The sequence below is a fragment of the Schistocerca americana genome, chromosome 5 (assembly GCF_021461395.2).
Source record: "Schistocerca americana isolate TAMUIC-IGC-003095 chromosome 5, iqSchAmer2.1, whole genome shotgun sequence".
NCBI classification, from domain to species: Eukaryota; Metazoa; Arthropoda; class Insecta; order Orthoptera; family Acrididae; genus Schistocerca; species Schistocerca americana.
The window spans coordinates 145,254,364-145,280,818 of NC_060123.1; the positions used below are offsets into that span (position 1 = coordinate 145,254,364).

The following is a 26,455-nucleotide window of genomic DNA, read 5'->3' on the forward strand; positions in this document are numbered from 1 at the left end:
ATGACTGTAGGTAAAGCAAAGTTCAGGCCGGAATAACGTTTATTTTTTCGCGCATGTAATTTAAAAGAATAAAGTTTGACACTTTGGTAGGCAGTCGTGAATGTTTGTGGATTAGTACTATGTCGGCTTACGTGATCATACAGTACTTTTAGATATTCTTCTGTCACTAGGCCACCTAAAAATACCAAATTGCGAAAGTTGTTAACCAAAAGAAGTTTTAGTGCAGTTTCTTGCGAACAGTTCTGGGCGCTTCAGTCCGGAACCGCGCTGCCGCTACGGTCGCAGGTTCGAATCCTGCCTCGGGCATAGATGTGTGTGATGTCCTTAGGTTAGTTAGGTTTAAGTAGTTCTAAGTCTAGGGGACTGATGACCTCAGAAGTTAAGTCCCATTGTGCTCAGAGCCATTTGAACCATTTTTGAGCAGTTTCATGCTGACGCAGTTTTCAGTTTAGGAACAAACCTTTGCTGCCAGTATCCTATCAACAGACGATGTTATGCGTGGCATTTAAATTAGTGACATACATCGCCTTCGCTTCAATGACACCTTCAATGTCTGATTCTGGTAATGGGTTTCAGAGCTACCAATAAATGATCTATTTGTGGGACGGAACCTTGTACGTACGAACACCGCAACTTCAAAGTGCATAGTGCCTTCAGTGTACGCGCAGCAGCGTGAGGGCGGAAGTCACAGAGTTCACGGATACTTCCCAGCAGTAACAAAAACAAATCAGCATCTTCTGTATTTCATATTTCCGCGGAAAAAGTGATCACAACGCAAGTTGTTTACTTGCCTTCCAGTTTGTTCTCACTTTGACTTGCAGTATTTTTCATTTTTACTTCTGTAGTTGTCTCTTCACTTCCTGCCACAGCCTCCTCTCGCTGTAACCAAGACCTCAGGTAGACTGTGTTACACTCCTAATGGCACACCACTACAGTCTCTTTCGAATCCAAGGAGTATAATCATATCCCCTTCAGACTCAGCAACGTAAAATTGTTACCGGCGGTGGTGCGCCTCCTTTAACAAAAATGGTTCAAATGGCTCTGAGCACTATGGGACTTAACATCTGTGGTCATCAGTCCCCTAGAACTTAGAACTACTTAAACCTAACTAACTTAAGGATATCACACACATCCATGCCCGAGGCAGGATTCGAACCTGCGACCGTAGCAGTCGCGCGGTTCCGGACTGAGCGCCTAGAACTGCTAGACCACCGCGGCCGGCCCTCCTTTAACATTTAGCACTGTGGAACCATCTGCAGACAGACTGTTCTGGGACAGACGGACAGATCCTCACGCTGATTAAAGAACTTGTGCTGCTTTAATTCGTGCAGGTAGTGAAACTCCGTTAAAGCTCTGCCGACTGAGCTATCCAGGCACATACTCCGTTGTGTGCGAAGGGAACCGTTCAGGAGTTCACTTTCCGACAGGAATTTCATTTCTCGTCTGCTTGTCTACATAATATTTCCAGGATTCTTTATCAGTTAGTGGGACAATAGGAGCTTAAATAAAGAGATGAAAACGAAGGCTACCAGAGAGACAAAATTTTAACAAACGAGACCGATTAGGGGTAAGAAGCTACAGTGCTGTCTCATAGCTTTGCAGTGAAAGTGTAGTCAGAAAAAATTGAATCACATGAAACACAGCTTCGTACAACATAAAATGGTGGATAAATGCAAAATTACATCGTTGGAGGGGGTTGGGTTGTTTAGGGAAGAGACCAAACAGCGAGGCCATCGGTCTCATTGGATTAGGGAAGGATGGGGAAGGAAGTCGGCCGTTCCCTTTCAAAGGTACAATCCCGGCATTTGCCTGAAGCGATTTAGGGAAGTCACGGGAAACCTAAATGAGGATGGCCGGACGCGGGATTGAACCGTCGTCCTCCGCAGTGTGCTAACCACTGCGCCACCTCGCTCGGTCGTCGTTAGAAGACTTCTACGTAACCTCCTAACCGTTGGCCACTGACCTGGCGAAAAGCTGTTTTCGATCGATTGTTTTCGTAGTAGAAATGTGGATAACGCTTAGATAAAATGTCTGTGCGTTCGAAACGTGTTGCACAGGGTAGCAAACTTTCTTGTCTCCTCCTTCGTTCTGCTGACATCCACGCAGAGTGTAGGATAAATTTCTACTGTACTTCAGTTTGTTATGAACAGTAGCATTGCTAACAGGATGACGCCGGCACTGTGGCCTAGTTTCCATCCTGTTTTAAATACGTGCGATGATACGAAGTTGGTTTTTATGTACTTTTTGACGATGCTATTGTGACTTCATAATATTAGGACACATGTTAAAACAGATATGCCTCGTCATACGCATCTCGTGGTCGTGCTGTAACGTTCTCGCTTCCCACGCCCGGGTTCCCGGGTTCGATTCCCGGCGGGGTCAGGGATTTTCTCTGCCTCGTGATGGCTGGGTGTTGTGTGATGTCCTTAGGTTAGTTAGGTTTAAGTAGTTCTAAGTACTAGGGGACTAATGACCATAGATGTTAAGTCCCATAGTGCTCAGAACCATTTGAACCTCGTCGTATTTGAAGCACATGTTTTGCACATGTATGAAAGTAATTCATTTCACTATTGGCAAATTTTATTGATTTAAGTTGCAGACTGTCCACTCCCATGTTTTAGTGGCTATGTGAAGATGGTGATCGCTGACCGAAATCGTTAGTCCAAAGAACAAGAAGTCTTGTGATCATAGACGGAAAGAAAAGAAATATATTCAACGCTTTCTGGATTGGTGTTTTATTCGCAACAGTGTCGCATCGTCTGCACCCAGAGTGTGTTTTACTCGTTAGAATATGCAGTGGTTCTTTGCCTTGAGCTGCTGTGATACATAACTTGAGCTCGTTAAAAGGTATTTCTGCGAGCTTTTGTTCCAGTGCTATGTGTGTTCTCGCAATAACTGGTTCCCAGCCCACAGGGACCCATCAACGAATATTTCTGGCCGTTACTAACTCTGCAGTCGCCCGCCCGGTAGGCCGTGCGGTCAACGCACGGCTTTCCGGGCGGGAAGGAGCGCCTGGTCCCCGGCACGAATACACCCGGCGGATTTGTGTCGAGGTCCGGTGAACCGGCCAGTCTGTGGATGGTTTTTAGGCGGTTTTCCATCTGCCTCGGCGAATGCGGGCTGGTTCCCTTTATTCCGCTTCAGTTACACTATGTCGGCGATTGCTGCGCAAACAAGTTCTCCACGTACGCGTACACCACCATTACTCTACCACCCAAACATAGGGGTTACACTCGTCTGGTGTGAGACGTTACCTGGGGGGTCCACCGAGGGCCGAACCGCACAATAACCCTGGGTTCGGTATGGGGCGGCGGAGGGGTGTAGTGGACTGCAGTAGTCGTCGTGGGGTTGTGGACCACTGCGGCTGCGGTGGGGACGGAGCCTCTCCGTCGTTTCTAGGTCCCCGGTTAACATACAATAAAATACAATACAACTCTGCAGTAAAACGATATTTTACCACTTATGCTATCAGAATGCTGAGCGACTTCTTCAGTCATTAGTTTTACTGTTTATCCGTCGATGGTTTTGGACATTCGTTCGTGCAGCGTGACATGATATTGTTTTAGCATCGTGACGAAAAGCCTGCTTGTACTTTGGGATTTTTTGACTGATCCCTCTGCCAATCGCTTCACGTTGGTTTGCAGAGTATAGACGTAGATAAAAAAGAGTTGTATCTTTTTCTGTATACTTCTTTTGTTTTCAGTTTCGTTGCAGAGAGTAAATCTTACCAGTAACCAAACTGACCATTGTGAAAAGCAGTAAACATTTTGATCGGGCTGTCTGATTAATCTGTTCTTGGGACTAGAGCTGGCGATCTCTTATGCGAATTGTAATGCATTTGCATATGTATGTACTACAAGTATTTAGTTTTATATTTCCAAGAAAAATTACCTTTTTGTGCTCATTAAACTGTGATGCTGAGGACAGTGTAAGAGGAAATAATGACGTATTTACATGAGGGGCGTGTGAGCATTAGGCCTATATGCGTAAGAAAGATTGGTTGTTGCTTTGGATATAGTATCTTACTTCTTCATAATTCGCAAAACCTAAAGAATATTCGAACATTACATCGCATCACACACGGAGAAGAGATTGGTTTAACGCGTAGACTATGAAGATGATCATAAGCGCCCGAAGTAGTTGGTGCTTTGAATAAAGAAGAATATTTACGGAATAGGTTCTGCTGCCATTTTAATTCAATGTGTTTTGTGATTAACACAGTCGGAGAGTTTGGCACAACCAGTAAGATTTATGTCTTCTGCAAATGTATGGTTTCGTGGATTGCTTCTTACTCTGCTACTACTCATCAAAGAGTACTTTAAGACGGCATAGTAGGCCTAATTTGACCGTTGAATTGATAACTTCAGTACAAAAAATTAAATGGTCCAAAAAGTATTGGTTGATAGTTTAGTGAAATTGAAACATGCAGTTTTTTGGTCTATTGCACTAAACGATATTTTTCGATTTTCAGATTGTGAAGGTGCTATCGAGCATGCAGCCTTCCGTGCTACTAACACTGGTAAGTACAGTAACTTTGCGTTTCTGAATAAGAAAATGTTCTAGACTAAGTTACACATTTGGAGATGGACCCAGCATTTAAGTAGTCAATCCATTTAGACAAATTGTTTGAAAGAGCTTCCGGGATGTGCGTTGATTAGATGGTTTTCTATAGAAAATATTTTGTGAGCATCGGATCACCAGCAACAAGAGAGCTGGAAGTGGCAGGGAACCTAGATTCTAATTCCACTGCAGCTATCCGTATTTAGGTGTGCTTCATTTTTCGTAAATCGATCCAAGACATACTAGGGATGCTGGAATCGAGAAACCCGCAAGGCGACAACCCATTACTTGCATCGTCCTGGTTATATCAACGGACTCGCATTCGGGAGGACAGCAGTCCAGATGCCTTTCTGGATATCCACATTCATGTTTTACGTGGTTAGTCTAAATCGCTTAAGGCAAATGCCGACATGACTCGTCTGAAAAGGGCACGGCGAATTTCCTTTCGCATCCCTCCCCGAGCAGAGTTTTTGCTCCGTCGACGGCAAGTTACACTCTGTCCCTTTTTTTCTATGAAAATGAATTGACAGTGGGCATGCCATGTAGCGAGGTGACTGGATGGTAGGTGGGTCAAAGAAGTTCTGTGTTGTATTCATGGAGCTAAGAAAGAGACAGGGGACCACGACCATGGAAGGTGAGTGGTTGGCAACACGGGTGCGTGTAACTCAAAGCTGCAAAGCGTGGAAAAGTCTGGAGGAAATTTTTATCGAGCCCGTGGATGTGGAATGATGTTGTTAATGAGTCAACTACTCATTACTTTCCGATGGACTGCAGTATTATCTCTACAGAAGCAGATGACTAGAAGTCATAAAATAATTTACTGTGTAGTGCAACAAGCCCAGTATTTTTAAAGCAGCTTTTCGAAATGTCGAAGACAGTTACGAAGACGGACGGTACAGCGACCCTTCAGGAATTGTGGGCGATAGGCGTATGTCAGCAGCTGCAACAGTCGTAGCAATCGAGTTCAGGTTGACAGCAGACTTTTAAACTGGCGTTTAACCGGGCTTCCGCGACAATTCCAGGTTTGCCTAATCTGTACATCGTGGTCCTCTATGCCGCGTGCACCGTTTGCCAGCTCCCCGTCGTGTTGATAGCACGCGGGACTAGAATGTAGGCCCCACACACTGTCTTCTGGGGGTCTGCCAGGAGGGGCAAGCGACCTCCAAATTAACATCTCCGCCGGCCGCTGTGGACGAGCGGTTCTGGGCGCTTCAGTCCGGAATCGCGCTACTGCTACGGTCGCTGATTCGAATCCTGCCTCGGGCATCGATGTGTGTGATGTTCTTAGGTTAGATAGGTTTAAGTAGTTCTAAGTTCTAGGGGACTGATGACCTCAGATGAGTCCCATAGTGCTCAGAGCCGTTTGAACCATTAACATTCGACCCACCGAGAAATGCGATTGTTTGATAACGAACCATTCGGGTCTATGATTTCGGGGACAGTCGGTGAAACATTTCAAACTTTGTCAGTAAAATCCCTGTATCTGACAGCTACCACTGTGTACTGATTACTGATGGTGGCAGTTTCAGACGAAGAGCCACAGTAGTCTTTTTCGTCATAGAAGTCAGATGATATCTTGCACTCCAAGCAATTTCAGAAAAATAAATTAAGTAAAGACAATGTTACAATGATCCTAACATTAAAAGCCTATTGCCGGCCGGTGTGGCAGAGCGGTTGTAGGCGCTTCAGTCTGGAACCGCGCTACCGCTACGGTCGTAGGTTCGAATCCTGCCTCGGGCATGGATGTGTGTGATGTCCTTAGGTTAGTTAGGTTTAAGTAGTTCTAAGTTCTAGGGGACTCATGACCTCAGATGTTAAGTCCCATAGTGCTCACAGCCATTTGAACCATTTAAAAGCAAATTAATTGCCACAGGTTCGACAACTAACCAAACTGCCAACACCTTACACGATACCTTGCTTGTTGGAAAAACAAAAAATTATAATCGTCACGGATCCCAAGAACACCACTTCGCTGTGATTTTAGTTCCAATTTATAATATCGGGGAAGGATTTCGTGTGTGTGCTGCTATAATCTAAGTTTTTTACGCATGACAGTTTAGAATTCATTAGCAGTTGCCGATTAAGAGCTACCGTAACTTTACACTCACATTTAAAGACAGGAATTATTTCTTGTTTCAAGCAAAAAAAAATTGTTCATGAAATCTGAATGTAAAATTTTATTTTTCGCTAGGTGACGGTCTCGCCATGCCACTCTGACGTAGGAGAAGTCTATAGAGCTTTCTAGTGTACAAGTTTCTAGCCTGGAATCTATTTTGTTGTTCTGAATCAAACGTCGGATAAAATAATCTTATGAAAACTATAAAATCATAAAATATAATCAATGTATCGAAAGCAGTAGCAAAATAAGGACTTGCATACAGATTTATCTTCATTATTAGGTTAAAAGAACCAGTTAACAGTGGAGAGAAACGAGTCAGAAAAGTCATATCTAGTGGTGTAGTAATATCAGTTGTGTCTAAGATTAAATTTTTTGAGCACCCTACGCATGTCACGTAACTTTTGTCAGTATTCATATTTTATTTCGTTGACCAGCCTTCTCATTTGTTGTCATTTGTATGCTTCTTGCATCATAAATACCGATAACGTAAGTTTAAAAGTATTGTGTGAAAGACGTGCTGGTACAACAAAAAACACAGCTAAGCGTGGGTAAGCTGCATTTACAGGAGTACCAGGCGGTGCCACGTTACAAGTAGGGTGGGAGTGGAGGATTCGCCGGTACGTCAGTGAGCACCACGTCTGTTTGCGTTGCGAGGATGTTCTGTAGCAGCAGCGGGCGATGCGGGGGCGCGCCACGTGACGAGAGCCCGCCCCTTCCAGCATGGCGGCCGCGGGCATACACACGCCGAGCCCGGCACACACCTGCCTCTCCCTCTGCCTGCCGGCTCCAGCTTTTTCTTCTTTTCGTCAGGGTGTGCCGCCAGCCATTCCGCTGGGAACGCAGCCGGAACTGCGACTGAGTGAGGCGCCGGGTGGCTGCGCTACCCATCAAACGTTTCCTGGGACACTCAAAGTTTTGATTACCACCTCGGGGGAGGGGTGGGGGATCTAGCTGTGACGATCAGACTAGGTGACCGGCTCTGTCCTTTTCTACATATTCACCCTTCAAAGCAACATATTTTTCCCTTCGATAAATGACTCCCTTGCTCGTAGAAGACTGTGTTCTGGCTGTGTAGGAAACGATACAGCTAGAAAATCACCACGTGGTCATTCTGTAAATGCCTCGCTCGGAATGGTTTCTTCATTGAGGAAAGAGGAACCTTGTGTGATTGTGTCCTGTACATTCTGAGCTGAGACACTGTATGTGGGAAGGAAAAAAAAAGTTTCACAGCTTCCCGCGACACTTCATCTTTACAGTGGTGTCACCGCCAGACACCACACTTGCTAGGTGGTAGCCTTTAAATCGGCCGCGGTCCGTTAGTGTACGTCGGACCCGCGTGTCGCCACTATCAGTGATTGCAGACCGAGCGCCGCCACACGGCAGGTCTAGTCAAGAGAGACTCCCTAGCACTCGCCCCAGTTGTACAGCCGACTTTGCTAGCGATGGCTCACTGTCTACGTACGCTCTCATTTGCAGAGACGACAGTTTAGCATAGCCTTCAGCTACGTCATTTGCTACGACCTAGCAAGGCGCCATATTCAGTAACTATAAATACTATCTTCAAGAATGTATTCTGAACAGATAATATTGTGAATCATGCACTGCCAAGAGCGACGTTCATCATTAATAGAATAAAGTTAAGTATCAAACTAATTTCGTCCGCTTTCTGAATTCTCATTCCTTGTCATGTTCCAGACCTCACGTCAGTATAGTTCTTCCCTCCACACGCCAGCCTGCATGAGCTAAAACGCGTGCATTTCGGCTCCATTCGTAACACGGTGTCGGCTCTTCTGCTAACACAAAATTTACTCCCTAGAGTGGTTTGCCAAAAAAATACGCAGCACCGCCACTTTCTCGGCAGTGGGGACTCCACACATTTCCACCGTTTGCTTTGTTCTTTTGTCTCGCGGTCATTGTGAGGCAGTGGTGACGAGGCTGGATTGATATAACAGCTGCATCACTTCCACTGCTGCCTCGAATCGGTGGGCGTCTTTGATGGCTGTCAGAAGTCGCGTAACCCAGCGGGGAGCGACCTTTGTCACGTCCAAAATGTCGTGCAAGGCGTTGAAAACTGATCTGTCACAGATTTTTCACTTTTCCGCCGTCGCCTCGATTGTGATTCGCCCGTTTCCGAGCACCAGGACCTCGCACTTCCCTAGCGATCCCCAGTTCTTCTGACAGAGATGCTCTGCACTTGGTTCTCGTCATTCATGCTTGTTTGAGTGGACGCCACCTGATCACTGTGTCGTCGTATGGTGGTGCACTGTTGCAGTACACTTCCCTCCCTCTTGGCACGCGCTGTTGCAGCATGGTCCCCCTTCAGATGCGAAAGGCGAATAGTCGCACGATACTCCACTTTAACAGTGAGCTCCTCCATTCTGTTTTGGCTCCTATAGACGGCACTGTGGCGCGAAGAGTTCGATGCGTAGGAGGGCTGCAGACATGTACAGGCAAGCAAACAAAAAACGTACTGCGTAACTTTATTTCTCGAGGTGGTAATTAAAACTTTATCACTACTCACTATGAATGAGCAACAGCTATTGGTGTATCACATTGTCGACGTATCTTCGAGGTGATATCGACATCGAGCATCGATATGAACATTATAGGTGCATCGATATATTGATATTAATATTAGATATCGAAAACAATATTTTTATTGTCTGTCTTTACTTGATTCGTAGGCGCTAATGTACCCGTGGTCTAGGGGTAGCGTCTTTGATTCGTAATCATAACGTCTTCGGTCCCGGGTTCGATTCCCGCCACTGCCTAAATTTTGATAAATAATCAGCATTGGCGGCCCAAGACTTCCGGCATAAGAAGTCAGCCTCATTCTGCCAACGGCCTTGTCAAAGAGGGCGGAGGAGCGGATAGAGGTTCAGGGCACTCTCTTGTCCTAGGGGTGGGAAATTGCCCCTAAAGGCGGAAGAATCAGCAATGATCAACGACATGAGGATGCAGAAGGCAATGGAAACCACTGCATTAAAGACACGTAACGTGTATCCACAGGACATGTGGCCTGTAATTGAAGAAGTGTCATGATGATCTCTCCATTGGCAAAAGATTTTGGAATAGTCCCCCATTCGGATCTCCGGGAGGGGACTGCCAAGGGGGAGGTTACCATGAGAAAAAGATTGAATAATCGACGAAAGGATAACGTTCTACGAGTCGGGGCGTGGAATGTCAGAAGCTTGAACGTGGTAGGGAAACTAGAAACTCTGAAAAGGGAAATGCAAAGGCTCAATCTAGATATAGTAGGGGTCAGTGAAGTGAAGTGGAAGGAAGACAAGGATTTCTGGTCAGATGAGTATCGGGTAATATCAACAGCAGCAGAAAATGGTATAACAGGTGTAGGATTCGTTATGAATAGGAATGTAGGGCAGAGGGTGTGTTACTGTGAACAGTTCAGTGACCGGGTTGTTCTAATCAGAATCGACAGCAGACCAACACCGACAACGATAGTTCAGGTATACATGCCGACGTCGCAAGCTGAAGAGGAACAGATAGAGAAAGTGTATGAGGATATTGAAAGGGTAATGCAGTATGTAAAGGGGGACCAAAATCTAATAGTCATGGGCGACTGGAATGCAGTTGTAGGGGAAGGAGTAGAAGAAAAGGTTACAGGAGAATATGGGCTTGGGACAAGGAATGAAAGAGGAGAAAGACTAATTGAGTTCTGTAACAAGTTTCAGCTAGTAATAGCGAATACCCTGTTCAAGAATCACAAGAGGAGGAGGTATACTTGGAAAAGGCCGGGAGATATGGGAAGATTTCAATTAGATTACATCATGGTCAGACAGAGATTCCGAAATCAGATACTGGATTGTAAGGCGTACCCAGGAGCAGATATAGACTCAGATCACAATATAGTAGTGATGAAGAGTAGGCTGAAGTTCAAGACATTAGACAGGAAGAATCAATACGCAAAGAAGTGGGATACGGAAGTACTAAGGAATGACGAGATACGTTTGAAGTTTTCTAACGCTATAGATACAGCAATAAGGAATAGCGCAGTAGGCAGTACAGTTGAAGAGGGATGGACATCTCTAAAAAGGGCCATCACAGAAGTTGGGAAGGAAAACATAGGTACAAAGAAGGTAGCTGCGAAGAAACCATGGGTAACAGAAGAAATACTTCAGTTGATTGATGAAAGGAGGAAGTACAAACATGTTCCGGGAAAATCAGGAATACAGAAATACAAGTCGCTGAGGAATGAAATAAATAGGAAGTGCAGGGAAGCTAAGACGAAATGGCTGCAGGAAAAATGTGAAGACATCGAAAAAGATATGATTATCGGAAGGACAGACTCAGCATACAGGAAAGTCAAAACAGTCTTTGGTGACATTAAGAGCAACGGTGGTAACATTAAGGGTGCAACGGGAATTCCACTGTTAAATGCAGAGGAGAGAGCAGATAGGTGGAAAGAATACATTGAAAGCCTCTATGAGGGTGAAGATTTGTCTGATGTGATAGAAGAAGAAACAGGAGTCGATTTAGAAGAGATAGGAGATCCAGTATTAGAATCGGAATTTAAAAGAGCTTTGGAGGACTTACGGCCAAATAATGCAGAAGGGATAGATAACATTCCATCAGAATTTCTAAAATCATTGGGGGAAGTGGCAACAAAACGACTATTCACGTTGGTGTGTAGAGTATATGAGTCTGGCGATATACCATCTGACTTTCGGAAAAGCATCATCCACACAATTCCAAAGACGGCAAGAGCTGACAAGTGCGAGAATTATCGCACAATCAGCTTAACAGCTCATGCATCGAAGCTGCTTACAAGAATAATATACAGAAGAATGAAAAAGAAAATTGAGAATGCGCTAGGTGACGATCAGTTTGGCTTTAGGAAAAGTAAAGGGACGAGAGAGGCAATTCTGACGTTACGGCTAATAATGGAAGCACGGCTAAAGAAAAATCAAGACACTTTCATAGGATTTGTCGACCTGGAAAAAGCGTTCGACAATATAAAATGGTGCAAGCTGTTAGAGATTCTGAAAAAAAATTAGGGGTAAGCTATAGGGAGAGACGGGTCATATACAATATGTACAACAACCAAGAGGGAATAATAAGAGTGGACGATCAAGAACGAAGTGCTCGTATTAAGAAGGGTGTAAGACAAGGCTGTAGCCTTTCGCCCCTACTCTTCAACCTGTACATCGAGGAAGCAATGATGGAAATAAAAGAAAGGTTCAGGAGTGGAATTAAAATACAAGGTGAAAGGATATCAATGATACGATTCGCTGATGACATTGCTATCCTGAGCGAAAGTGAAGAAGAATTAAATGATCTGCTGAACGGAATGAACAGTGTAATGAGTACACAGTATGGTTTGAGAGTAAATCGGAGAAAGACGAAGGTAATGAGAAGTAGTAGAAATGAGAACAGCGAGAAACTTAACATCAGGATTGATGGTCACGAAGTCAATGAAGTTAAGGAATTCTGCTACCTAGGCAGTAAAATAACCAATGACGGACGGAGCATGGAGGACATCAAAAGCAGACGGGCTATGGCAAAAAAGGCATTTCTGGCCAAGAGAAGTCTACTAATATCAAATACCGGCCTTAATTTGAGGAAGAAATTTCTGAGGATGTACGTCTGGAGTACAGCATTGTATGGTAGTGAAACATGGACTGTGGGAAAACCGGAACAGAAGAGAATCGAAGCATTTGAGATGTGGTGCTATAGACGAATGTTGAAAATTAGGTGGACTGATAAGGTAAGGAATGAGGAGGTTCTACGCAGAATCGGAGAGGAAAGGAATATGTGGAAAACACTGATAAGGAGAAGGGACAGGATGATAGGACATCTGCTAAGACATGAGGAAATGACTTCCATGGTACTAGAGGGAGCTGTAGAGGGCAAAAACTGTAGAGGAAGACAGAGATTGGAATACGTCAAGCAAATAATTGAGGACGTAGGTTGCAAGTGCTATTCTGAGATGAAGAGGTTAGCACAGGAAAGAAATTCGTGGCGGGCCGCATCAAACCAGCCAATAGACTGATGACTAAAAAAGGTTCTCATCAGCAGATATCGTACCCACCCCAACTACTACCAATCGCCGGCCGGTATGGCCGAGCGGTTCTAGGCACTTCAGTCTGCGACCGCGCAACCCCTACGGTCGCAGGTTCGAATCCTGCCTCGGGCGTGGATGTGTGTGGTGTCCTTAGGTTAGTTAGGTTTAAGTAGTTCTAAGTTCTAGGGGACTGATGACCTCAGATGTTAAGTCCCATAGTGCTCAGAGCCATTTGAACTACCAATGTTTGCAGTTTGACAGTGAATGCCGAACATTGGGTTTAATTTAATTTGGTATTCAGTACTGCAAATGAGGACCAGATTTGAACATGAATGTATCTACACTGCCTATTCATAAAAGCGCGTTACTTTCGTGTGTCAGTTCTACCATTGAAAATAATAGGTACAAGGTGCATTTGGTGACAGCACTCAATGAGAATGGCGGAAATCATTACTCCCTGGTCGCAACTATGAAGCAGAATGTGAGCTTCTCTTACCCCCCTGGTTGCCTGGAACAATAAAAGACAGACGCACTCTAAAAGTATCGAGCATTCAGCACGAAAATCACCAATTACTGTCCTAGTATTTAATGGAAAATAGACTCTGTTGTCTGAAATGTTTGGTCGTCATTTCACAACTGTTTTGTCAGAAATTGCTCATAAATACTTAATATGCCAAGCCTCTTCTGTTCCGTCCGAAAGAGTGGTATCCTTGGTAAACATGCCAGATAACATAACCAGACTGTCAAGGGAATATATTAAACCAAGAGTTGTGTTAATGTTTATCGGTGATGATTATTGGTTTCATTAATTAGCGTTTTGTAAGTAAGTGATTTTGTAGTACATTGTGAGTCATTTATTGGTTAATGTGGGATATAATGACGTATTTGTCAATTTTCAAACGTTTGTCAATCAGTTCTGTGACTTCGATAATTTTTTTAAATTCCTGTATATAAAGAAAATATCGACCGATGTAACAAAGTGCCGATATCTTTATCTCAGTAGTATTGACGTCTTCTATAAATATCGACACAATATATATCGATATCTTTAAAAGTTTGCCCACCCCTACTACTGACCGTAAAACAGATGGAACCGTAGTGTACTGCTACAGTATCACTACTGTGCGTGTTTCTCCCTTCTACATGTCGCGTGCACTAGGAGACTCGTGTCCGTGGAGTGGATGTGCTTGGTGCACGGCTGGCTGCGCGTGCACCACTGCCAGAGGACCTGGCGCTCTAGCCGCTGTGTCCTGCACGATTTTCCTGTGTAGCTTGCAGTTGTGCACAATTTATCGCTGATAGCCGATCAACGAAGACCAAGAAAGGTCGAATAGGAGAAAAATTGGTGTAGTCGCAAATTTTTGTACGTTGGTAGTAGTTTAGGAGGGAGTGCCATGAGCGACATACTAAATACCCTGACCGATGTGTTGTGAGCTTGGTGGTGGGGTGGGGTTGGAGGTTACTTTTTATGTTTTTCTTGAATAACTCGAAAACCGCGGCTTCCAGCGAAAATGTTTCGCAGAACAAAATTAAACTACATGAAATTTACTTCAAAAAAGGTCCTATTCATTTTTTCTCTAGGGCTAATAGTTTACACGTTCCAGAGGATGAAAAAACTGCAGATCGAAAAAAGCGGTTTTAATGGTATGAAATTAATGTCTGTTGTCCAATGAAATGGATGGGACAGGGTGAATAGCGTGGGATGTAGGGGGGGGGGGGGGGGGGGGGAGAGAAGACTGGTTAGGGAAGGCAGGTCGCCGAATTGCGCTGATCTACTTCGCTCCTCGAGTGGTCTACAGACTGAAGATCGAGCAGACGATTCCCCACTATATCTGTTCCACTACCTCATTCAACTACAGGCTGTTCCTTTCCGCAGCTCTCCTAAGAAATCATTGGCGATACACTGCTCGCACATGTCCAAGGCAGGTTGTCTTTCCAACGCGTGCTTTATCAGTGCGTGGTATACAGAGATGAGCTACTGATGCCGTCACAGGAAACACATATGGATAGTTTGTGCGAAAATCTCTGCACACTGTCCAACAGTGCTAGAGCAGAAATTGATTCTTAATCGGTGTGTATGACAGTTGATGCGATCTTCCGGAAATGCTCCTTGCGTTTCAGTTTACACACAGACTATACCTCCCCATCGTTTCCTATCCAGTTCTCTTACGTGAGTAAACAAAATAAACTCACGTGCTCGTGTTTATGTAGTGGAGTCACTTTCAGTTTATTAAGTGAATACTTATCTGCAGCTGTTAAGTAAGCATTTACGTAAAATATTAACACTTGACTGAGAAATGTTTCGTTTGTAAACAGTTAACATAACTATGCTGTCAGTAACCTATGTAGAGTTGATGGGAAAAGCTTTGATTGTTAAATGTGCCAGCTTGCTCCTGTCTATCGTTGGCAGCGTACTGTAAAGCCACATAACCCTGTTGTAGCCGCTTGGTGGTGCATTACTGAATGACGATAAAGTCCCTGCACTTCTGTCACCGTTAATCGTGTTGCTGCCTGACAGTATCAGCCTGTTTCATTCAGGAATTTCTGGCACTTGTAGAGCGGGCTGCGCTGGGTGGCGCCACCTACCCATATCTGCTGCATATTTTGCATGGTGCGTGTGAATATGTGTGACAGAATGAGACTAATCGTGTTCACGTCTAGAATAGTAATCTGCTATCTGCTGTAATGCATTGTTTGACACCTAGGCGATCTACTTCCGTTCCAGAGGGAGCCAGTTTAAGCCTCTGGACCTCTTCAGATGTTGGTAGAGCTGAGACTCTGGTGATGCATTTAATACATCTCATGCTGTGAAAAGTATTCCAGCCACTGTTAGCAGACACAATTAAATCTACGTTATCGAATACATGTTGACACCGTGTTACACCTGGGACAGGCTCTGCAGTATGTTAGACAGTAGACGGCACCAGTTGTGGAGCTTTTTTGCATAATAGATAACTTAACAGTCGCAAAAAAGTTCTCCCTTAATAATCTGAAAATAGCTCCACTATACAGGGTGTTTCAGAAGTGGTGATCAATATAGAGATATAACAGGAATGATCATTCGAAACAAAAAATTCAAGTAAACATGGGGTCTAAAACGTATACCTTATGATCTATGAGCAATTCTTGATCTTGGATACTGTGAAACAAATCTCTTCTACTGCGAGCTCTTTGCTTTCCTTATTTCGGGAAGTGGTAGTGTAGACCAAAACAAGAAAAAAATGTCCCGTAAACATGTGCTCGAAAATGCATACCTTAAAAGTTATGAGCACTTGTTCATTAGGAGAGTCATGTTTCAAAATAGCGAATATGAACAAATGCTCATAGCTCTTAAGTTATGCTTCTTAGGAGACATGTTTACTGCACTTTTTCTTCTTGTTTTAGTCCATACTACCACTTCCCGAAATAAGGAAAGCAAAGAGCTTGCAGTAGAAGAGATTTGTTTCACAGTATCCAAGATCAAGAATTGCTCATAGCACTTAAGGTATGCGTTTTAGACCCCATGTTTACTTGACTTTTTCGTTTCGAATGGTTATTCCTGTCATATCCTTGAATATTGGCAATCGTTTCTGTAACACCCTGTATAAAAACGAGCTCCATGAACTTATTTGGTCTACATACATGAGAGAACTGGATTTGCATTTTTGGAGCGCAACCTACGACCAGCTTAGATTCAGGAGTGATGACACTTTCTGCAGGACCTGACCATCATTTTGCAGGACAGTACTCAAGCACGTACAGTGCAAGCTGTTAAAATGGTTCAAATGGCTCTGAGCACTATGGGACTCAACTTCTGAGGTCATTAGTCCCCTAGAACTTAGAACTAGTTAAACGTAACTAACCTAAGGACATCACACAGATCCATGCCCGAGGCAGGATTCGATCCTGCGACCGTAGCGGTCTCGCGGTTCCAGACTGCAGCGCCTAGAACCGCATGGCCACTTCGGCCGGCGCAAGCTGTTACTGAATTTGTTTGACTGATGGGGCTGCTAAGTGCTATACCACCTACTGCACTCCCCTGACTTAAGCCCTAGTGAGTTCAACTCCATTTCTAAACTGAAGGAAACACTTCACGGCATTCGCTTCAGAACTGCTACAAACTCGTAGAGCAAAAGACCGCACCACTCGGACTGTCAACACAACTGACACTGCTAAGAGTGTCCTACGACTTCCTCATCGCTGGCAACCGGTTTTACACAATGTTGGTGATACCTTGAAGGTCAGTAAAACTTTGAAACACGTATCTATTTTGTAGTAGCTCTAAATAAATAATTGCCACTATTAAAGTTTCAACCCCCGTAACTCATATCTGCATCCCATGCAGTGTTAACATACTTTGTGGAATATAAGCACCCTCCGGGCATGTGTGCGTACTATGCCACCAGAAATACGTAATGCGAGCTGCGGAAAGGTCGGTATAACTTTATGAAACACTTGTGACGTAGTGGGGTTGAGAGACTGGAGCACCGCCTGCTCAGACTTCAGTCCGCGACAGACAGAGGAGGGAAGTGCACGACCACCATCCGGCCATCTGCCTTTCCTCACGCCTCAACACCCAACACCCCCACCCCTGCCCATGAGTCCTTCATACCCCCAGGACACAATTTACTCCTAAATACGGTTCTACTGCACTTAGGCGTGGTACAAGCATTTAATATTGTTCCTGACCACTTCATTTAACGATAAACATTGATTTTATGCCATTAAAAATTTGTTTTTAATAATCTGCGATTTATCCATTCGCTGCAACCCGTTAAGTTTTAGTCCAAGAGAAAAAATAAATAGGACATTTTATGTGGGAAACTTAATGTAGCTTAACTGTCTACTGCGACATGCTAGAAGACGCGATTTGTGAGTTATTCAAGAAAAATATAAACAAAAGTTGCCCTTAAACACCTCCCGCCCACTTTCCACACGGTCACACTCCAACCCTCAGGACTTGTAGTATGTTGTTCATGGCACCCCCCCCCCCCCCCCTACCAGTGGGGAAAAATTGAAAAAAAAAAGAAAAAACCGCTACACGAATTTACTCCCCGAGCTTTCTTTCCTTGACTGGACTGTGGTGAGCCGGCCGGTGTGGCCGTGCGGTACTAGGCGCTTCAGTCTGGAACCGCGTGACCGCTACGGTCGCAGGTTCGAATCCTGCCTCGGGCATGGATGTGTGTGATGTCATTATGTTAGTTAGGTTTAAGTAGTTCTAAGTTCTAGGGGACTGATGACCACAGATGTTAAGTCCCATAGTGCTCAGAACCATTTGAACCATTTTTGAACTGTGGTGACATTGTTGTGTTTGCTTTGGCTGCAGAAGAATTTTATAAGGTGGCAGAACTCAGTAGAGCAAGACGAGAATAGCCGAGAAAGCTAACTGCGTTAAGGCGTCAGTGATGTCTAGTCTCAGATCGCAGATGAGGTAGACGGCGCATGACATTGTTTTGAAATCTGTCAGGCAACAGATGGACGCCGCTGGTAGACGGCTTATTATTTAAACTGATATGTACAGTCAAGATTTTTCATTAAAATCGCAAATTCGTGTGCACGAAGAAATATGTCAGGGAAGAAACATTTTGTTTCACGGGTAACGTTTGGAAAATACCAAAAATTTGCTAACACATTTTTCGAGATCAAGTCAATGAATTGCAAATGGAAAGGGTTTTCCCACGGATGAAATACAACGGAATGTTTCGATTCCTCCCTGGAAAAAGAAGAATGTTCTGACGAGGGACCTCGCTAAGCTTTGTACTAAACATTTTTTAGCTGACTAATTTCACAACAAGTAGTTTCTTCTCAAAAGAAAGCGGAAACGAAATATTGCGACATAAGTTTTTAAATGAAATAATTTCGCTTTATGCTGTTAAAACATTATTTATTGTGATTGCAGTTGCGATACGCGGTCATTTTTAACCATTCTGAAAGCAGTCAGTCGTCAGATATAATATACGTAAATATGAAATCAACAAACGTTGGGGCCGCAGCTAGTGGTCTATTGGCCAGCGTTGCTGCCCCTGGATCACGGGGTCCCGGGTTCGATCCCCGGCCGGGTTGAGGATTTTCTCTGCCCAGGCGCGGGGTTTTTGTGTTGTCCTCATTATTTCATCATCATCATCATCATCATCATCATCATTCGCGATAGTGGCTAGACTGGACTACGTAAAATATTGGAGTGTGAAAAAAATTGGGACTTCGTACGGGCGCTGATGGCCGCGTAGTTGAGCGCCCCACAAACCAAACATCATCCTCATCATCATCATCGGCAAACGTTGGAAATGGAAATTTCAAAGCAACTTACGTGTGATATTGTAACACACCCAACAATACAAAGCTTTGACAAGCTGTCTAAGAGTAGTTGCATGTTGTGGTGTGAATTTGTCTGTTGTCCATATACCACACACATTAGTAGTTGAAATGATGCTAAAACACTGAAGCTCAAATCTCGTGCAGCTGGTAAACGGCAATCCCGGGTCCGGCCATCCTGATTTAGGTTTTCCGTGATTTCCCTAAATCGCTTCAGGCAAATGCCGGGATGGTTCCTTAGAAAGGTCACGGCCGATTTCCTTCCCCATCCTTCCCTAATCCGAGCTTGTGCTCCGTCTCTAATGACCTCGTTGTCGACGGGACGTTAAACAGTAATCTCCTCCTCCTGGTAAACGGATCGCGAAAGCGGCTAAGATATAAACATATAAAACGTATGAGCTGTGGAATATGCTAATATATGGAGTCGATATCATGTAATTTGTGAAATGTGTGCACCAGACGCGATTTTAAACTTAGGTGCTTATATAATTATTTCAGCAGCTTTCCAACGCGGGCCGGCCGCGGTGGTCTCGCGGTTCTAGGCGCGCAGTCCGGAACCGTGCGACTGCTACGGTCGCAGGTTCGAATCCTGCCTGGGGCATGGATGTGTGTGATGTCCTTAGGTTAGTTAGGTTTAAGTAGTTCTAAGTTCTAAGGGACTGATGACCACAGCAGTTAAGTCCCATAGTGCTCAGAGCCATTTTTTTTCCAACGCGTATGGTATGTTCGTCAACAGATAAATTCACACCACCGCATGCAGCTGGTCTTACACAGCATGTCACAGCTTCATACTATTGAGTAGCTTACATCTTCACACGTATCTAGTTTTCCAATTTTTATTTTCAATGTTTGTCAATTTCATACTTACGTGTATTATGTTTCACAACTGATTCCTTTCGCAATGCTTGAAAATGACCATGTGTCAAAACTGCAGTCGTAATAAATAGTGTTTTAACAACCTAAAGCGGAATGATTGCATTTAAATTTCTTTGAAGGCTATGTGTCCAGTTATCATCAAATATGTTTTAATTTTCCGTCGCATTTACCGCTTAAAGGGAAAAAGAGAAAACTGCCATTTGAGAGAAACACACAAGAAGTATTATCAGCGACTGACAGTAAAATGTTAGATGCACAGCGTCTGTATCTCTATTGATATGACTAAACATATTTCCGAAGATCTTGAGACTACAAAATGTTAACATTACCTGACACTCTTCAACAGTTTTCTTAATAATCAACGATTTTCAGCCGGCCGCGGTGGCCGAGCGGTTCTAGGCGCTTCAGGCCGGAACCGCGCGACTGCTACGGTCGCAGGTTCGAATCCTGCCTCGAGCATGGATGTGTGTGATGTCCTTAGGTTAGTTAGGTTTAAGTAGTTCTAAATTCTAGGGGACTCATGACCTCAGATGCTAAGTCCCATAGTGCTCAGAGCCATTTGAATCATTTGAACGATTTTCAGTTTACAGTATTTTGCTTCTTGTCTTAATATTATCTCAGTATGTCTACTGGATTTAGCAAACTCTTTGGCTGTAACGCCTATTTTGTATAAAAACCAGACATTGTGGGTGAAGTCGGATGTAATTTCTGTAGTGTTTTAACTTTTTGGAGGGAAAAGAGGAATCATGTAACACCTCATGCTTCTAACCAAACTGATACGTTTTCTTGCAGTCGTGTGCGAAGGATGAATCAGATGATGCTCAGCAGAAAAAAAGAAATTGGAACCAGCAGAAGAAAAGATAATTCGGGAGCTCGTAAAAACACACACAGAAAGAAGTGTAGAGTGTTTCGATCTATGTTACGCCTGTGTGTGGCCTCATGTTAGGACGATGAGCAGCACATTAATTTCGAGAATTTGTCAGAAATTAAATTATTGTGCTGCTCCATATGTAATACTAATACAATAGGTAGCTCAATACTGAGAGATAGTTCTTAATTTCGGTTATAAATGAGAAAAATTATCGCTGACAACTCAGTTTCTCTTAGAGCGTACAGTAATGGCAGGTTCTTGCTATTGCCACCCACCACGCGACTTTGACGCTTGTTTTAAAACGTCAGTATGGCGTAGACACGGACATGTGCGTTGTGTGTGAATCAGTGGGATACTATATAGTCCACATGCTGAAAGTAGGGCGTTCAAGTTAACAATAACGTCATTCAACCACGTGTCGAATTAGTGTACGTAAAAGAAAGCGCCGAGCGTGCGGGAAGAACTACATTTCAAATGTACCTGAAACAGGACGTCTACAACCAATGCTATTTCTAACTATGGGAGGGGACCGTGGATCTTAAAATACACAAACTATGGAATAGTTGAGAGAGAGAAGAATTTTAGGAATAATGTGAACGAACAGATAGAAAAATATGTGAGATACAGGATTAGAAGACATCGTATGGACCGATACCAGTATGATATACGGTAGAAAGACATTTCTTGTGATATGAAAGAATCTTGACCGCGATCTTAATAGTAAGTGACACTATGACGTAATAAAGCAGAAAGACAAGAGATGAAAACTTATAAAGTTGAAGTGGGAATGGGGTTGAAAAATGGTAGATGGTGGTGATGATCCTACTCTCATCCTTCCCATTAATATCTCATATCCTCCCTCTTCCTAATTTTTGATATGTTGAGCCCAGCGACAGGGCATCGAGAAATCTAGCGTTGGTTGGTACATTTTGTGCTAGCTGGAAAGACCATTGATGTCAAAATATCTACTGTCCAGCAGCCGTACCACTTAATACAGTTTACTGATGGAATTGGTTTCAGCAACGTCTGTGGCGAATGTAGCTAGTTTGTCAAAAGCAATAGTTTTAGCACCACATTTCCTATAGGTGCGGTAAGATGTGATCGACAGCCGTAATCGAGCTGGGTTGAAGGAACCGTCCTAAACGGATCTCTTACGCAAATCACACTTCCATTATTATTGGAAGAGGGTTCTTTGACTACATTATTTGCCATGTACCTGCTTGTCGACGGGATCGCTCGTCCCAGCACCACGACAACATTAATGCGTTCTACAAGTTCTTCTTCTTTTTCTTTATTTAACAAAGAGCGTTACCGACAATACCCCTGCTCCACATGTCTCACCTGTCTAACGTTTTGGATGTCCATTCCGTTTTGATAATAGCTCTTGCTACCTCTTTCCGTACGCTGTACCGCTATCCATTTCGTCCTCTTCACGGCCCACTTTCTTTTCTAGAAAATGCTGTATTAGATGGTCTGCCCTCTGACAGGCATTCTTACTGTGTGACCAGCTCAGGTCAACTTTCCCTCCTTTGGTCTTGCGACTACGATACAGAGTTTGTACGATTACTGCCGTTCTCCATTTTTCTTTTTTTAGCGATAGCGGTAGTAAAAAATACTTAACATTTTGTTTTCCAGTGTTAATTATTTTATCAGCGTTTCTTCTTAAACTTAAAGCTTTACCTCCATACAGTTATATAAGCATTCCAGTAGGCTAATGTCAGAGAATTTCCAAGCTGATCTTTATGTTTCGTTGGACCTTAGAATACTGAAAAATATTTTGTTAGCAGTCGCTAGAGGGAACCTATTTTATATCGTTCCTCTGTCCGCTCTGAAGAGACTTCGTGAGAACTCGATGCGGCCAAATCTGTCCGCGATGTATGTATTAGTTAAGGTTATCTTACTTTTTAACGGGTATTCTGTTTTCTCCACGTTAACATGTTGTCCCTGTTTCTCATTGATTTAGTGACATAAAACAAGAGAAAGGTCGTAATATTATGGTGCGTATTGTGACAGATTGGTCAGTACGGCCATGATAACACATGTCTCAGCAATTATTATTTAAAGAAGCTAAGCAGTGTTGCGTGCAGTTGTAATTGCACTGTAGTAGGAACGCAGGGAACGATGCCAGTGAAGCGATTTGCGTAAAATAATTATATATACTGACATTCGATATTAATTTTTTTAAGAAATCAATGTCATTTTATATATGAACCACATCTAAAAAAAGTAAAGTTCTTCATTATTTAGTTGTTACTGTTTAAACGATTTGTCTCGTGTTGCTGTCTTGACGGCTGTGGCGTCAAGTGTATGTAATTTGAGTTTTCGCGACCATAAGAAATAGTTTTTTCACCGCCTTTTCAGGAAATAAGCGCCGAGAGTATTCGATCGTGTACGACGTGTCTGCAGAGGCAGCGCGGCACGGCCCGCCTCCGCCGGCGGCCGGGAGTGTTTGTAAACAGAGCGCAGCTGGGAGTGGTGGGGGGGGAAGGGACCGACATGGCGGCTGCGCGCTCCGCCCACATTCCTGGCGCGCCTGCTGCCATTCATGGCGCCGCCGCTGCCGCCGCCGCCACCGTCGCCGCTTTGTTTGGGTGCGCCGTTGCCGGTCCGCGCCACGCTGCTCGCTGCTCGTGCGCATGCGCACCTCCCACTTTCGCCGCGCGCTCAGCTGTTCTCACGGCCTCCCGCCGGAGTGTCCGTAGGACGCCGTACTCGCTGCGACTGCCTGCGCACTGCAGCCTGCGACACTATTACTGCGCCTGTTGCGATATTTTCAGATAGCAAGATTATTTGACGAAATTAATGTACCGTTGGGGTTGTGGATACACTGGAAAGGAGATGGTGTTGTTTACTGTTGGCCTATGTCTTCACTACGCATATCCTTTTCGAAAACTATGAGCAGTAAAGACCGTGACTTAGTTTAATATCAGAAACAGCTTTTTTCAATTATTGTCTGTAGCCAAACTGCGGCGTAGAGTATTTTTAGTCTCTAAATCTGCTGTAACGTTGGGCAATAAAGACTCTGTAAGTAGAGATAGAAGATAGAAGCAAACTTTTGTACACCCGTGGTGCCAGACAAGAAACATACACTATTTTACGTTATGTGTTTTTTTTTTTTTTTTTTTTTTTTTTTTTTTTTTTTTTTTTTTTTTTTTTTAGGTTTAGCTCATCGTCACGCGACCGTTCACAATATAATAATATTTCAGTACCTTAAGCTTAATCTAAATTGCGACATTCTGTGGGCGATTGTTGATATTTCGTCCTGTTATTCACAAAGCGTTTGCTGCGTAATGGTTGAACGGCGAAAGATTGATAGCTATGAATTTCGCCCAAAATGTTGCCGTCTCTAACTGACTCGTTGTTGTGGTCGTCGTTGTTGTGGTAAGCTGCTGTGTAAACCCGACTACGATATGATTGCACTTGGCCTCCCATGGCCGTTCTCGGAAACATGCGGTGGTGTTGCATGTAAACAAGTACAGTGGTGGCGAAGAAAAACTCAACGCACTGTCAATGCCTCCAGGAAAGGTGTGAATATACTATCAAATGGTTCAGCGTGTCCTCGTGAAATATCACGATAAAAACTCAACGATAAGCCGACCGTTGCGCCCAGGTGCAGTAATATTGTGGTCGACTATTAGCTCCATATGTTCGTACTGACGAGATATACTCCCATACACACGCATCAAAGAGGTAAATATAGGGTACAGCTTCGTTTCACAATGCTACATTCAATTTAAGCATCTGTAAGTACAGTATACGAACTGCTTTGGCTTTCACACTGAACTTGGCATTTTACTTCTGTATTAACAATGAACATATTTTGTGACTGCATGAAAACATTTTAGGGATTACGGTGCGTCATTTTAAAGCAATAAAAACAAATATAAAACAGAAGTTTTGAGTGGTTTTCTTCAGTGTAGTCTTTCCAGAGACTGAACGGAAGGTCGATTTTATGGTTGTTGAATATGTTACGAAATCACGCGGTCTGATATCCAGAAGACGCTATTCTACTTGACAGCTGCCGATGGAGTTTTTCTGATTATTAACAACAACTGAAAGTAAGGAGAGTCACGTTATCGTGCAAAAACGTCTATTATACAAAAAAAAATTGAACATAATGGCACACCAAACTAGAGGTACTGTATGGATCAGAATACTTAACGTTGCACAACCGAGATTAAGAGGAGAACCTGGAAAAGAAAGAAAGAGAATTTTTCATACTCGTTATTCTACGTTTAGGAACCGTATCGATTCAGACTTTCCATACTCTAGAATATAGGCTTTCGGAACAATTTAGTGCAATAATGAAGTCTGAGTAGTGTGGGATATCGGACAATGGTTTAGAAAAATGGTTCATTTTACAAAAAACAAAACGGTGTCCTCTGTGGAGAGTCATCTGGAGGCACAGGAATAACAACTGTTGTGCCACAGAGAAACGCGGTAGTCCCAATACTGTTTATGCCACACAGTAATGGCTGTCGTCGTTGTTGTCATCTTCAGTCGAGTTGGAAGACTGGGTTTGACGCTGCTTTCCACGCTAATCTACTCTCTGCAGCTCTCCATGTCTGCACAATTAAAGCAGTCTACATCCACCTGCTTGCTGTGGTCCGAGCCTTGGCGTCCCCCAGCAGTTTTTACCAGCCACACGCCCTCCACCCCTATCTGTTCTCACCAAAGCAGGTATTGCTTCGTCACTCAAGACGCTTCCTATCAGACGATCGCGTCTTTTGTTCAAATTGTGTCATAAAGATGTTTCCTATCCGACACGATTCAGTTCCTCTTTAATGCTTATCCGATCTGCCCGTCTGATGTTCAGCATGCTCCTGTAGCACTTTTGTTTTCTTCTTACCTGAACTGCTTATCCTCCACGTTTCATTTCCAGGGTACATTTGACATTAGAAGTTAACATATTTCTGTTTCTAGGAAATCTTTTCATGCCATCGCACTGCCTTCTTAATTTACGGCCCAAATTACAGTATTAATTTAGTACTTTCATTAACTCATTTTGCAACTGAACTCCCCGAGTATCACATGTCTTTATTCGACAACATTCTGTTAACTTTGCTTTACTTTTGTTGATACTCATCATGTAACCACTCATTAAAACACAATCTACTTTCGTCAGCTGATCTTCAGAGTCCTTTGCTGTCTCTAACAGAACTACAGTGTCAGTGGCGACTGTCTTTATTTTTTCTAGTGTTTTGTTTCTCATTTCTGAATTGTAATTCCCCCTTCAAATTTCTCCTTCGTTTCCTCCAAAGCATGCTCATTTTACAGATTGAATAACATTGGGGTTAAGCTACAAAATGTGTGTGAAATCTTATGGGACTTAACTGCTAAGGTCATCAGTCCCTAAGCTTACACACTACTTAACCTAAATTATCCTAAGGACAAACACACACACCCATGCCCGAGGGAGGACTCGAACTTCCGCCGGGACCAGCCGCATAGTCCATGACTGCAGCGCCTTGGACCGCTCGGCTAATCAAGCACGGCTGGTTACGCTACAACCTCGTCTCACTTCCTCCTCAGCTACTGTTCTCGTTCATGTCCTTCGACTCCTATAACTGTTGTCAGTTGACTGTGCAAACAGTAAATAATTTTTTGCTCCCAGCATTCTATCCATGAAGCTTCAGAATTCCAAACAAGTGCATTCTAGTCAAAAATCTGTGTCAAAATGTACAATTACTATGTTTGTAAGATTATTTTCTTCGAC

The 26,455-nt window shown here is 43.6% G+C and overlaps 1 protein-coding gene across 2 annotated transcripts in view; it reads left to right on the plus strand.

Annotated features, from left to right (window-relative positions):
• The window catches only part of LOC124615375 (xaa-Pro dipeptidase), an 885,418-nt gene that overhangs the window by 731,653 nt on the left and 127,310 nt on the right, over positions 1-26,455 (plus strand). For both annotated transcript variants that reach the window (XM_047143201.1, XM_047143200.1), the window contains exon 4: positions 4,472-4,519. In XM_047143201.1, coding sequence (XP_046999157.1) covers positions 4,472-4,519 — 48 coding nt within the window. The remainder of the gene's footprint in view (positions 1-4,471; positions 4,520-26,455) is intronic.